Raw genomic sequence first — 13291 nt, forward strand, 5'->3', positions numbered from 1 at the left:
GTGGGGATTCATGAAGACGTAGAGAGACTGTGGAAAAACGAGAATAAAAGTGAAGAGTCTCGCGCAGATTCTCCGGATTCGCCGGCATTCTAATCCTTCTTCCCGCTTCTCTATCCGGATTTCCGATTGCGCGACTCGTTAGCGGCACAAATGCGATCCTCGCATCGTCGGGGATGCTTCTACGATGTTCCAAGGCTGGCCGACGCGAAACTCGAGAACACATTTACCGTGGAATCGAGCCCTAAACACACAGTGACCATCCAATAGCGACTCACTCACACGTGTGTTCGCCACCCTTAAACGCATCGTGGAGTACAACGTTAATGCAACTCAGTGGTTCTCAAAGTTTTGCCGATGTGCTGTTAGTATTTAATATTAAAGACTATAATGCAATGTTAACGTAATTATGATCATGAGCTTTATTTTTACTACTATAACGTTAATAATAATAACACAATTAATGCTAGTAACAATGTGTATACCCATAAAAAATGGTTGTAATTAAAATATAATTGGCACTGGAAATGATTACGAATTATAGTCATTTTTAGTGCCAATCATATTTAAATCATAGTAATTACTATCATTTTTGCCGGTATAATACATTGTACGTTATTACTAACATTATAGTAATAACAATCACAAAAATAAAGCTCCTAATCATAATTATTTTAACAATGAATTATAGTTTCATATACCGAATACTTTTCTTCCCTTAGCGTAGTTGAACTGCTATTATTTATTGCAATAGAAAAGAACGTACGAGATAAACCGCCAGAGGGATCTCTAGAAGATATTTTATTTTAATGTTATTTCCATGAATTTTTTCTCTTTCAATAAAAAATAATTTATCGCAATTTATCGCAGAGGAGATTAAGACGCATACAAGATCGATTCGATTTGGAATAAATCGATGAAAGCTCGATCTCGAACCGAAGTTGGCATCATCGATAATGTAATGCAACGCCAAGGGAGAGAGAGAGAGAGAGAGAGAGAGAGAGACGAGAACTGCTGCAATTAACTATCTGTGAACTGGTCACCTCTCTCTTGCTCTTAGTGGCATGGCAAGCGACGGCGACACGCCATTAGATTATGCATCAACGTTGTTGTAGTGCAGTTTATTACCGTGTTACTATGCGAGGGCGAACGGTAGAACGGAGATGTACGTTGTGTGCAACGCGCATTACAGCCCTTTGGTTCGAACCATGGCGGTTTCCTTAGGTTCTCAAAGGACTCGAGAAAGTGTTGTACAATATTCTGGAATTTCGTCCCCGAAGGGCAGAAAATCCCTCAATGATTTCAAATATCCAAGAAATATAAAGTAAAACGTTCTTAAAGCATCTCCCCTTTCAGAGTCTACTTTTTAAAATCCAAAGATCTGCTTTGAGATTTACGGATAAATCGAGTGATCGTAAAGCGATCATTTTTTCGTTTAGAAAAACGAGATGACGCAGGAGCCATTAAAGAGCCATACAAATCATGAAGGGACTTACGCGGTTTATCGATTACTTTCCGAGACACATTAGGCGATGCTGCCCTTTCTTTTTCTGCCCCGATACGATATTAATATCACGGCGCCCATTTCGCTCCCGTTTTATTGCGACGGCGGTTTCCTCTCGGTTGACGAGAGGAGAAGAAGTATCGGCGGGTTATTAATTTCTTCTTCGTAATGTGTAGGCGCGCGTGCAAAATCAGACGCTATTCAGTGAGAGACAGTGTCGTTCCCGATAGCAGCTTTTGACATTGCCACCTTCAAGAGGTATAGATATCAAAAACCCGGCGATGAAGTCGGAGATTCATTTCGTCGCGATCGCTTAACTCTCTCTCTCTCTCTCTCTCTCTCCTTCCCTTTCTCTCTCTTCCTCAGTCTCCCATGTGAATTCTAGGGATAACGAGGGATGAAACGGAACGCGAAATGTAAGTCCCTTTACTTTAACGCCGGGAACTTTCCTCGCTCGCTGCGGGAATTCCAGTTCGAATGCCGCGTTACGATTACGCGAGTGAACGCGGCGCGGCATTTCGATTTAACAGCGGAATACCCGTGGCTATGAAATTGATCCACTTCAACGCGCGGCACTTAACTCGCTCGTTGCAAAGTTTCGTCGGAAGATAATCGGGATGGAAATGAACTTCCATGTGAATAAAGCGACGAAATCTTTTACACTCGTCATTTCAAAATGGACTTTGGAGCGTTATTCAATTTCAGGCATTTTATATTAAAAATCAGACCACTGAAAACGTGACCTGATTTCTCATAAGCGGCAAACTCTTATCTCTCGTGATTCGCCAACAGACGTGAGCGTCGACATCCATGCTGATACTGCTTGTTTTATTCCTCTTTAGAACTCGATAACGCAGAAAAATACGGCGCAAGGACAAAGAGAGAATAACGCTCTAGTTGTTAAAAAAAAAAGAGAGAAAACGGAAAGGGAAATTACGTGGACATTTACGCGGTGCTTTCTGTTATCGAACTCGAATTGCATCCCCAAGTTCGCAGTTGCGAGGCTTTGAACAGGAGAGAAAGAGAAAGAGAGAGAGAGAGAGAGAGGGAGGGAGGAAATTCCTTTTTTCCTCACGGCGTAGTCGACTGTGACGCGTCTCTATTCTCGCGTCGCGTTTAATTACGGAGACCCACCGGCCGGCTTGTTATCCACCAGCTTGTCATTATTATCGCGATCGCGAAAGTTCGGACGTGCGGGACGACGTATCGCCGACAAGTCGGAAATAAAAGCTTCCTTCTCATCGAACAATCCCCATCGTGCACAATCGAGGTGATAATGGATTTTTAATCGAATTCTCCGCTTCTGAATTCCAATTATTATGACGATTACATTGACGCATCTCTGAATTGTTAAATCGTTTTGTCTTCGAGCTTGCCAAGCACGCACCATTGAGTTATATCCTTCAATTCTTGTTAGACTAGCACTAGACATGGATCTTCGAACTTGTAAACCTGTAGCTCGATCATTCTGACATATTCAATCGTTAAATTCCAAAATTCCCAAATAGCAATAAATTTTAAAGCTTTCTAGGAGCTTGGGTAAAATGGATTTCCTTATTGGATCTTGTACTCATTTTCAATTATAACAGATTCTATATTTATTCCTCTTACCGAATCATAACTGTGCTTGTGATTGTGCCTGTAATTGTACAAGGAAAGTTAATTTGTAAAATCCATCGTGTACGTATGCATGAGACGTGTTTCGCTCTCGAGGATAATTTGCTATAAAAAGAGAAAACAAATCACTTGAAGCGACTAACAATTTAATTTCCACGACTACATTCCTTCCAGTATGTCGCCGCGCAACGGTTCCTGCGTGGCAGAAGTGAGCTCCGTGAGGAGTCTTTCGTCGGATGATGTTTCGGGAGCCAAAGCGAACCGGAAGAAGTCGTGCTGGGCCCGTGCGACCGATCCGGCCCACCGTCGCGGTCGACGGATCCAGCTGCTACAGATGTTGGTGCTGCCCTTTATACCGATCCTCGCCCTGATCGTGCAGACCGCCAATACCCTCCACGACATCCTGATCTATCGCCAGGAGGTGTCCGACATAGAGACGCAGGTAAGCGAATCGTCGATTAATCTACTTCAAATTTTTATATGAAATCACAAATTCGGTCGTGCATTCCATCTTTGCACTTCCTTTTTTTACGTGACATTTTTTATACCTAGTTTTAAGAGCGTAGTTTATATTCATACGAGATGATCCCCGCTATCTGGGAGGAAAATGTTGGCTCTGAAGTTTCCTCGAAAAGACCATATATTAGAGCAATTTGGCCGACAGTTCCGTCGCGCGTCTTCCTCATATATATTCTATGTGAGTTTCGCGGCAACTCCAGTTTTATAAATTGCTAGATAACGGGCGAAAAGCGTTCGTCTCCCGCTTGCGTTGCGCCCTGATAATTATGTAAAGAGCGCAATTAGGCTGGGTTGGTATAATTCAACGGTGATCGATCGACGGCGGCGGTTCGTTTGAGGGTAACGAGAGGATGAACAAATATACCGCACCTACGCGCTTTCACGTCTGCGAATAGCATTGTCGAGACGTTTCTACCTCAAGTACGAGTCACGCGAATATAATTTTCTCTTTATTTCAATTTAAAAAAAGGAAACAGATGTATGATTCTTTAATTCGATATAAAACAATTAGGTAATTAAAAAAAATTAATTATTAAATGACCACAAAGGCAATAAATCTTATCGCCAATGCCACGTTATAACAAAAAATAAATTAGTATTCATTGTTCCATATATATATACACATATATATATATATATATATATATATATATATATATATATATATAACCAAGAATATCAAATCTTCTTGAAAGAATTTATAATTTTAAACAGACTTAATTTGCTAATATGAAGATTTGCTCAAGATTATGAAATTCTTGCAAGATTTTATATTATTTTTGCTTATGTATGAAATAAATTGTTGACTCGATACTAATTCTTCTTCCGTAAAGGAAAGATCTTTAACAAGAGGAATTCATTGTCATGATCACAAGGACGCGATAATAATGTGTAAAAGTAAAGGGGAAGAAATTGCAATAATGTTCTTTGTTTAGAGCGTGATAAAATCTAACGTAATAAAACGGCGAGGAGGTAAACAAGCGACTCCACTCGTTCGCTCTGCGAGATCGAAATGCGTGCTTTGATCGCGGAGTATGCGATCGCAATTTGGCGATCAAGTGATAGAGATCGGCATGTGTTCGTCGATACTCTATCACAGAGATGCGAACGCGCGGACGATTTTGCTCTTTCACGTATGAACGAGAGAAGGGGAGCCCGCAGGGCCAGAGGCTATTGTTAATGAAAACCGTCGGGCGCACGTTGGAAATCGCGTTCGATTCGATTTCCGATCCGAGTGGTGTCCGGCATGGGCACAAGAAATTACGTTACAGCCGTTCTCGCGCGACGAGCCGGCTATTTTTATTTTATTCTCTCACGCACGTTCGGATTATCGACTCGCATATACACGCCGCCGCCATCGTCGCCCTTTTGCTACTTCGAGGCGAGATGCGCTTGCAATGATGAAATAAAATAAGAAGAGAACGAGATGGGGGAGAGAGGGACAGTGACGTAACTGATGTTTAGCCTGGCATCGCGTTGTAGGGAAAACACAACACTGAGAATAGCAAATTTTTTTAATTTATAAAATTTTCTTTGCTTAGACACTGTGAAAAATGATACTTCGTTTTGCCTCTAATAAAATAAGAATACTAAGTACACACAGGGAATTTTCTATTCTTTCTTTAGTTTTGCGAATATTTCAATGATCATTTATGACCAGTTTTATCAAATATGAGATATTAAATTCAAGTTTCTTGTTTTTATTACATCTCTTTAAACAAGATAATTCTATCTATGAAAAGAATAGTTTTACATTTATGGCTGCATAATCGTAAGGTACATTCGAAAAAGAAGTGCTTCATTTTTTAAATATTAAAATAATTTATTTTTTAAGTACTTAAAAAATACTCCATTTTTCAAATACTTAAAAATATTTTAGTTTAAATAGCTATTAAAATTTTCAATTTTAAACGTTTTAGTATTTGAAATTTAAACATCGTTTAAGGATACATACAATTAGGTACATACAATTTTTGCAAAGTAAATAAAAATTGGAAATGTATTTAATATTAACACTTTAAATAAACTATGTAAATATGAAAGTTGTGTGAATAAGATTATATTTTTATTTAATAACATTTTTATAGTTATTATAGAGTTTTATATTTACTCTATTAAGAATTAAATTATTTTTCACAATCCCATTTTTTTCGTGTAAGTACTTTAAGTATTCGAGATGATTTATACAAAGTTTTATGATTGTCTATTTATTTTATAAATAAATAAATAAATAAATTTTGTTTATTTTACAAAGAACTGAAACTTTACATAAATCATTTTAAATATTTAAATTAAAAAATTCAGATTTTTTTCAACATTTTTTATTTCATTGTTAATCATATTTTCATTAGAGCACATGTCTACTTCTTAAAATAATTTTTTATCTAGAAAATTTCGCCGCTAAATTTTTTTGCTACTTTCAAACGCAATATAAAACAATCTGTAATTTTTTCATATTTTTTTTTCAGTGTTTTGAGAAATGTCCTATATATCCTTAAAAGTAAAACATTTTCAAGTTTTAAAAAGAACAGACAAAAATAAAACATATTAACGTCATAAAATTAAACACTTCTTTATGCGTTTATACATGTTAATTTTATGATCTTAAGATATCAAATTACGATCGCTTTTTTAAATTTATGTCAACCTCAAACTCGAGGAGAGTATATTAAGCGATGAATTTTGATCGATCATAATGCGCAGACCGTAGTCCTAATTCTAACTCATTGCCGCGCCGCTCTTTGTCGTCGTCGTCGTTGAAAAAAAAAATTTCCACTCTCTCTGCCTATAATCGCCCTGTCCACAAGGATAGATTAGACGCAACCCTCCTGGGAGCGAAGGGTGGATCAAATCGAAATTCATCGCGATGGCCGTGTAAGCCGAGAACAACGGTCTTTGAACTACTTGTTTGACGAACGTCTCGGAAAAAATGGTCGCCATTGTCGCCGATGTTAGATATACGTACGTATGTTTGTACTCACGTTTGTCCACGGCCTTTACGCATACCCAATCTCCGTGGCACACCCCCTTACAATTCCACAAGCTTGGAAATTCTTCCTTTAGATCCAGGACTAGATTTGAGAAGAAGATTCCTCCATGTTTTTTCCTTTTATTATAATTTTCATAGAACACATCGTAAACTTGTTAACTCTTGCGAGACAAAGTTTTATCGCAACGAGTATTGTTCAAATTAATGACGAAAATTCAACGTTACGAATCATTTTACATGAATTATTTTACCTACTTTTGTGATGGTAAACAAGAGCAAAACGAATGCGAGTACAATACAGAGAATGAAAATGCGGAGTTCCGGAGGTTGAAATTTGCGGAATGAAAGGAACAATCTGGGGCACGAGAAAATTATGAAAGAGAAACATCGAGACGTTGTTGAATTAGACTTTTTTCGTAAGATTAAAATAATTTACGAAAAAAATTAAAAACTCTTTAAATTCTTTAAAAATTTACCAAAGTAAAGTGAATATTCATAAAATGAATTTTACGTATCTAAGGATGAGTGAAATCGACCCAGAACCTAAAAAAGCAGAATCCTTGAGGATGACATCGTATGTCTCGTGTTGCGATAAAAATGTGAATTTTAAGTTGAACGCGGCGATTATTAAAATCAGCGTATTACGAACTCTTTCCGAGTGCACTTTCGTTAAGACTGTACCCCGAGTCTTACGGCAACTTTGCTGAAACCTCATCAGAGCAACGATGATAAGCAGGATGACCTCTGACCCGACCTGAGATGCCGAGAGATGCCAAGACTCGTCTAGCTTAAAAAGTTTGTGGCACACTGGCAGAGTCGCGGATTATTCCGCTGTATACGAGCGCTTTATTGGCAAAGAGCAAGTTGCCGGAGAACTTTCTGTGACAGTTTGTGAGTTTACGAAGGTGCTATAGGATGAAAGCTCCGACGAAAGATCCTCGCTTGATGACTCTCCGGCGAAACTTCTCGTTCGAAAGGGGGCGGGAAAGATTGACGAGCGGAACGTCAACTTCGAGCTTCGGCTGGACACTTAATTGCAATTGCTGTGCAATTTGCAACCACGCTAATAATTATCCCAGATCGTAAAGTGATTTTACCACCAGCACACAGCTTAATGCAATATCGCTCGTTGCCGCGAGCCATGAAATTGAAATGAAAGCAAGGACTGGTGCTTTTAAATTGATGAGTTTCCTTAATGATCGAGAGATACGCGATCGAATGGAAGAAAAGTTGTAAGGGATCCTCGTGACAGCAGAGATTTATGACACAAGTTCTATCGTTTCTCCAGTCTGCTGGAGAATCCAACAATTTGTGTCAAATCGCAGATCAAACACCTCTAGAAAGATTATATAGACTATAATTCATAATCACTTCTAGTGTAAATAACATTTTTGTAGTTATTTCGTGTAAATTACAGCTATTATAATAATTATTACTTTACGAGTAGTAAACAAATGTTGAAAAAAAATAGTTATGTTATAATTGTGATTACACTGCTTACATTTACTACATAAAAATATTTATTTCTACCATCTATATCTTTCTATTTTATTGTATCAATATTTAAAAATTGTCATAACTTATAATGAAATTTGTTCATAATTGGTAGGACTATACATAATTATTATTGTCAACATTATAGCAATTAATAATTATTAATAATTAATAAATAAAAATGGAACTCCTATAACTATTTTACAATGTAATTGTAGTCACAGATACCAAACACTTTTCTGTCAGTGAAGAAATAAACTGGCATATGGAGCGATCCATTTTCAAATCGCGAATTCTTAAGCAGTGGATAAAAGCTAAGGACAAGTGTAACGATAGGAGATATTTTCTCAGTTGAAGCGAAACAATCGCGAGTCCTAAGAGTGATAGCGGCACCTTATAGCCACTCGGAACTTCGAGTAGCCTCTCGAAGCATGTTCAGCGAGTACTCGGCCACTCGAGGGCTTCCCCATTCTGTCTTACAATTAGTCCTATCTTCGCGGAACGGAGGTTCCGCAAGAGGACACCGCATTATCTCAACGAAAGCGACTAGAGATTCTTTTTTCACAGAAAATATCCGATATATCGGATCAGTCGGAGAGAGGAAGAATCATTTTAAATTAATGTTCTTATTTAGATTTATAAAAAATTTTCCTAAGAAAATAATCATGAATATTTTGTGTATAATAATAATAACAACAATATTTAAAAACTGCACATTTTATTTTTAATAAATTATATTTTGCTTATACTTTCTTTATGAAAAAAATTGTAATTTACACAAAACTTAATATTTTTCCAATACAAAATCAGAAACGAGGAGACATTCTGAACTCTAAAATATCTAAAAAAGCAATTCATTAACGTAAAAAAATTGCTGTTAATGTGATAACAAAATTGATAAAACCTTCCTCCCTCCATATGAAAAAAAATCCTAGGTACTATTTTCAAAATATTTTTTCAAACTAAGAAATTAAAATGACAGGCGCGCTTTTGCGGTCACGTTGTATGTTCGATGACAATTGCAGGTGACGATAGCGACGGATTTGGGCAAAATGGTCACCAGCATGCAGCTGGAGAGATCCGAAGTGGCTTTTTTCATTTACACAAACGGCAACACGTTAAGGTACGTACTACCAACTATTTTCCCAGCTTTTCTCAATAGACAACTTGTATTTTGATTGGAAACAGGATACAACAATCCTGTATTTATGCTTTCTGCGAATTTGTCGTTTGTCAACATCGCGGTTAGACAATAAAACATTTTAATTCCCTGCTCAGGTCGCTTTTTTTGCATTTCTACGTCGCTTCGTGCAATTATTGTTCGAGCAGAATGTTCGAAAGTCCCGTTGATCCAGCCACGTGATTGCGCCATAGCGACCAAGTGCGAATCTCCTCCTCGATCGAGCCCGAGGAGATGCTTTCCACTGCATTTCGCGTGATGAGAACGAATGGCTTTCTGAAGTCCCGCAATCGGGACGAAACGCGCGAACGCAACACATTCCTGGAAAACAAACGCCCCGCGGAATACTGAAGTAATCGTTCGGAAAGTTCTGCGAATCGATTAAAAAACAAGACTGCTCCTGTGCTCTTTGTTTATGTCGCTTTGATTTTAAATATTTTTTTAACATATTATTCGATCTCTGTCGGAGTTTCTCTTGCCGGAACCTCGAGCTATTGGCGCTTTCCAAGCTCGTTTAAAAGAGACAAGGTTGAAGTTTGCAGAAACATACGCTTTTAAACGCGACCAAAAAGTGTTCAATTAACAGTTTCACTCAGTTTTTAGTGTTACAAAGAACGTAGACGACTCCCCTTCATAAAATATAATTAATAGTTTTAAAGTTATTATTTTATCTTATTTTTCTTATATGTGACTAGCTGTATAACGATATTATACGTATACGTTTCTCTGTTATTTTTATGTGACCACAATGTACGGTCGCTTTGCCTGATACGCTTAGGGGACTTCGTCCCAATAAACTACATCTTCCTCCCTAATTCACTTTACCCTCTGCCCGGTAACTAGGTCGAATCTGACGCAGAGATTCGCCATAACCGATCAGGATCTCCTCAACATGAGCACGTGGCCGCTGGTGTCTGTGCCTACGGACGAGAGCAAGACGCAAACGTACGACGTAGTAAGCAAGGAGGCCTTCCAGGCGCGCCTAGAGGACTTCAGGTAAATCGAATCGATCTGTACGACCGAAGGTCGTCGTCTCCGAGCATCGTCCGCCATAAAGGGCGGGCCAACAACCGTGAAATCGCGCCAGCAAAATTCTGACCTTAGCGACTCACAAGTTAGGTCAGCGAGCCGACTCGGCTCGCTCGGCTGAGATACGGGCAGTTAGACGCGCGCGGAGGGGACGAGTGAGAATTCGCGCTGAAAGTTTAATGAACGAAGAAACCGGTGGAAATTGAAAACTTCTCGCGAACTTCATTAAAATATTTCGAACGTTCGATCTTCCTCTTCTACTTTTGCTTTCAAATCGCCTGTTCCTCAGTTTCTTCTTTCTTGTAACATTCTCAGCTGACGTTTACTGATTCACTTAATTCTTTTCATTTTTAGTTCCATCTCTTTTAAATATTTTCTAATATTATTGCAATTATCTTTCAAGTGATTTTTACAATTTCTACACGTTCGTTGAATGTTGATTGTACAATAGCATTTGCTTAACGTGTTTTTGTTCTCTCTTAGCTGCTCTATTTTCTTGGGATCTCTTTCTTTATCATTAATATAATTTATCAGTTTTGTATTATCTCCATTTTTGTTATATATTTTATTTTTAATCATATTGTTTCTTCTGTATATGTATGCTATTATTTAACTGTATATTATTATCGCAAACTTTATATACACACACACACACAAACACACACACACACACACACACACACACACACACACACACACACACACACACACACACACACACCAATACTTTAATTTGTCTACTCTCTGATCTTTAATTCCATCATCTTACGCATATAGAATAATTATTTATGTACTGTAAGTTTCAAAGCAGCATCATGCTGATGCCTCACCTTTCAAGGTGCACCATACTCGTTGAGTGCACCCCTCTATTTTCTTTCTGCATATCAACTCATGTCTCTTTCGTTATTGCACTTCAATAACGATATATTGTTGTTATTAAAACAATTTCTAGCGTTTCCCCATCGGCACGATTTAATCGAACGTCGGGAATCGAAAAATTTATCTAACGTCGGAAACACTTGCCGCGGACATCGCAGCGCTAAAGAAACAAGGAAAAGAAAATGCAAGAGGTCACGGGGTAAAATTCCGCGTTACAGCGTCGTCGCGTACGTACACCCGTGCGCGGGAATTGTATTCCTCGTGCGCGGGCAATCTTTACTTAATTAACTTAAGAGGCAACCCTTCGCACGCGCGCGCGCGCCTCGAGTACACCTCGCAATAATTATATCGCCGCGGCGTGGGAGGCGGCGACGCGACGTTCTTCGCAGGCGTAATTATTAAGACAAATTGCGGCTCTGCCCGGCCGGCCCAAGCGGGTGGTATCGCTTTGTAGCGCCGGTAACCCGGCGGTTAATTCTCGCGCTGGCTCTCTTCTTACCCCTTTTCCACGCGCGGGCACGGCCGCCGCCGCAGCCGCCGCCGCCACCCGCTGGTATGGAAAGTTACGGCGGAAGCCCCGAGCAGAGCCGCTTCACCCTCGAGCCCTCGCTCGTCTCCGACACTTGTTGAATTTCCATTCAGAGAGTACGAGTGGGGAATTCTCCTCTATTTCGCTCCCTCTCACCCACCGCGGGCCCGTGTTCCACCCGGCAGATACTCCCGCGCTCAGACATCGACTCGCACCCTCCGGCCGCGAGCGGGTGTTCCGGATCGCGAGCCTCGGAGAAACGCCATTGACGAGAGCGCAGATTCTCCTTTAATATTAATTATCCGCCACGTCAATCGATTGTGCAACGTGCGCGTTTTGAGGGGGAAGAGATCATTTATTCCGACGGAGAACGTCTTTAACATGCTAATGAATTAATGAGGCGTGAAGAAAATTGATTTTGCGAGAAACCTTGCGAGAAATTACTGAAGCAAACGAGCCAAATTATGCAAATGAATTGATGATACTAAAGCAGCGAGTTCGGCAAGACTTCTAATAACTTGAAGCTCGAAAAGGCCCGCCGCGAAGCAATCCGAGTGCACTCGGCTCTCGAAAAGTCTTCCTCCGCTAAAATGTTTTTGTCTCTTTTTTTTTTAGTCTTTTTATTCCCCTTGCTTTCTGTATAACGTACAAACGTATACGCAGGTATTGGAATTTCTCGGGAGCGTAGATAGCGATAATGGAAAGCGGCGCGGCGCATCTCGGCGAGCGATATTTTATCATTAACGCTGGACGCGCGTGGCACGGGGAGACAGCACCCCGCGGCGCGACAAGAGGGTTGGTATATCAAGTGGTACATCTTGAACGTAAGATAACGGCGCGATACCATTCGCGGTCGTCGTATTTTCTTACGGTGCGGAAATAAGACGAGGGGAAAAGGCGACAAGGAGGAATTGGCCGTCGCATGTAGAGGGAAAGAGATAAACGAGAGCGAGATATATAAATTTCCTATTGACCCCATAAAAGAAAACGGCGACGAGTTGTGGAAATACGGAATTTTTTTTTTCTACGCGAGCCGCGCGTGGGACACGTCAATTTTTAACTTCACTTTCGAGCGACAGCGGCGAGGCCGCCTCGATATTTCACGCAAAAACGTACAATCCTTTTTTTCCTCTTTATTTCCCGTTGATAGGAGAGAGAGAGAGGGGAGGGGAGAAGAAGTTGCGTTGACGAAACAGGATGAAAAAGAGGAAACGCGCTTTTAACGAGGCGAGCTTGCCGAAGCGGCAGATTGTGTGGCGGGAAAAAAATTCATTATTTTTAATTAGGGTCTTAAGGGCTTTAATTAGAATGAAGCAACACCGCGTATTTAGCTGATAGCGATCTCTTTCCAACGGTACATTGTGCGATTGCCTCGACGAGTGAAACGATCAAGAGCTTTCGGGGCTGCGTACGCGTTTCGCGAAGTTTTTCGCTTTGACATTTTGAAGAGTGAGATTTTTTCGAGAATAAAAAATTCACGGAAAATTTCTTGGCGGTCTGCGCTTAATATTTTAATGGCATTTAAACGACAATGACACATGGGACAAAAACGCC

The 13291-nt window shown here is 39.8% G+C and overlaps 1 protein-coding gene across 12 annotated transcripts in view; it reads left to right on the forward strand.

The window, feature by feature from the left end:
* The window catches only part of LOC105203508 (receptor-type guanylate cyclase daf-11), a 37469-nt gene that overhangs the window by 12297 nt on the left and 11881 nt on the right, over positions 1-13291 (forward strand). For 10 of the 12 annotated variants that reach the window (XM_039458846.1, XM_039458849.1, XM_026133018.2 and 7 more), the window contains 3 exons: positions 3293-3560; positions 9146-9243; positions 10144-10296. In XM_039458846.1, coding sequence (XP_039314780.1) covers positions 3293-3560; positions 9146-9243; positions 10144-10296 — 519 coding nt within the window. The other 2 variants (XM_039458852.1, XM_039458853.1) reach the window with 2 other exon arrangements.

Source organism: Solenopsis invicta, chromosome 16 (genome assembly GCF_016802725.1).
Source record: "Solenopsis invicta isolate M01_SB chromosome 16, UNIL_Sinv_3.0, whole genome shotgun sequence".
Classification (NCBI taxonomy): Eukaryota; Metazoa; Arthropoda; class Insecta; order Hymenoptera; family Formicidae; genus Solenopsis; species Solenopsis invicta.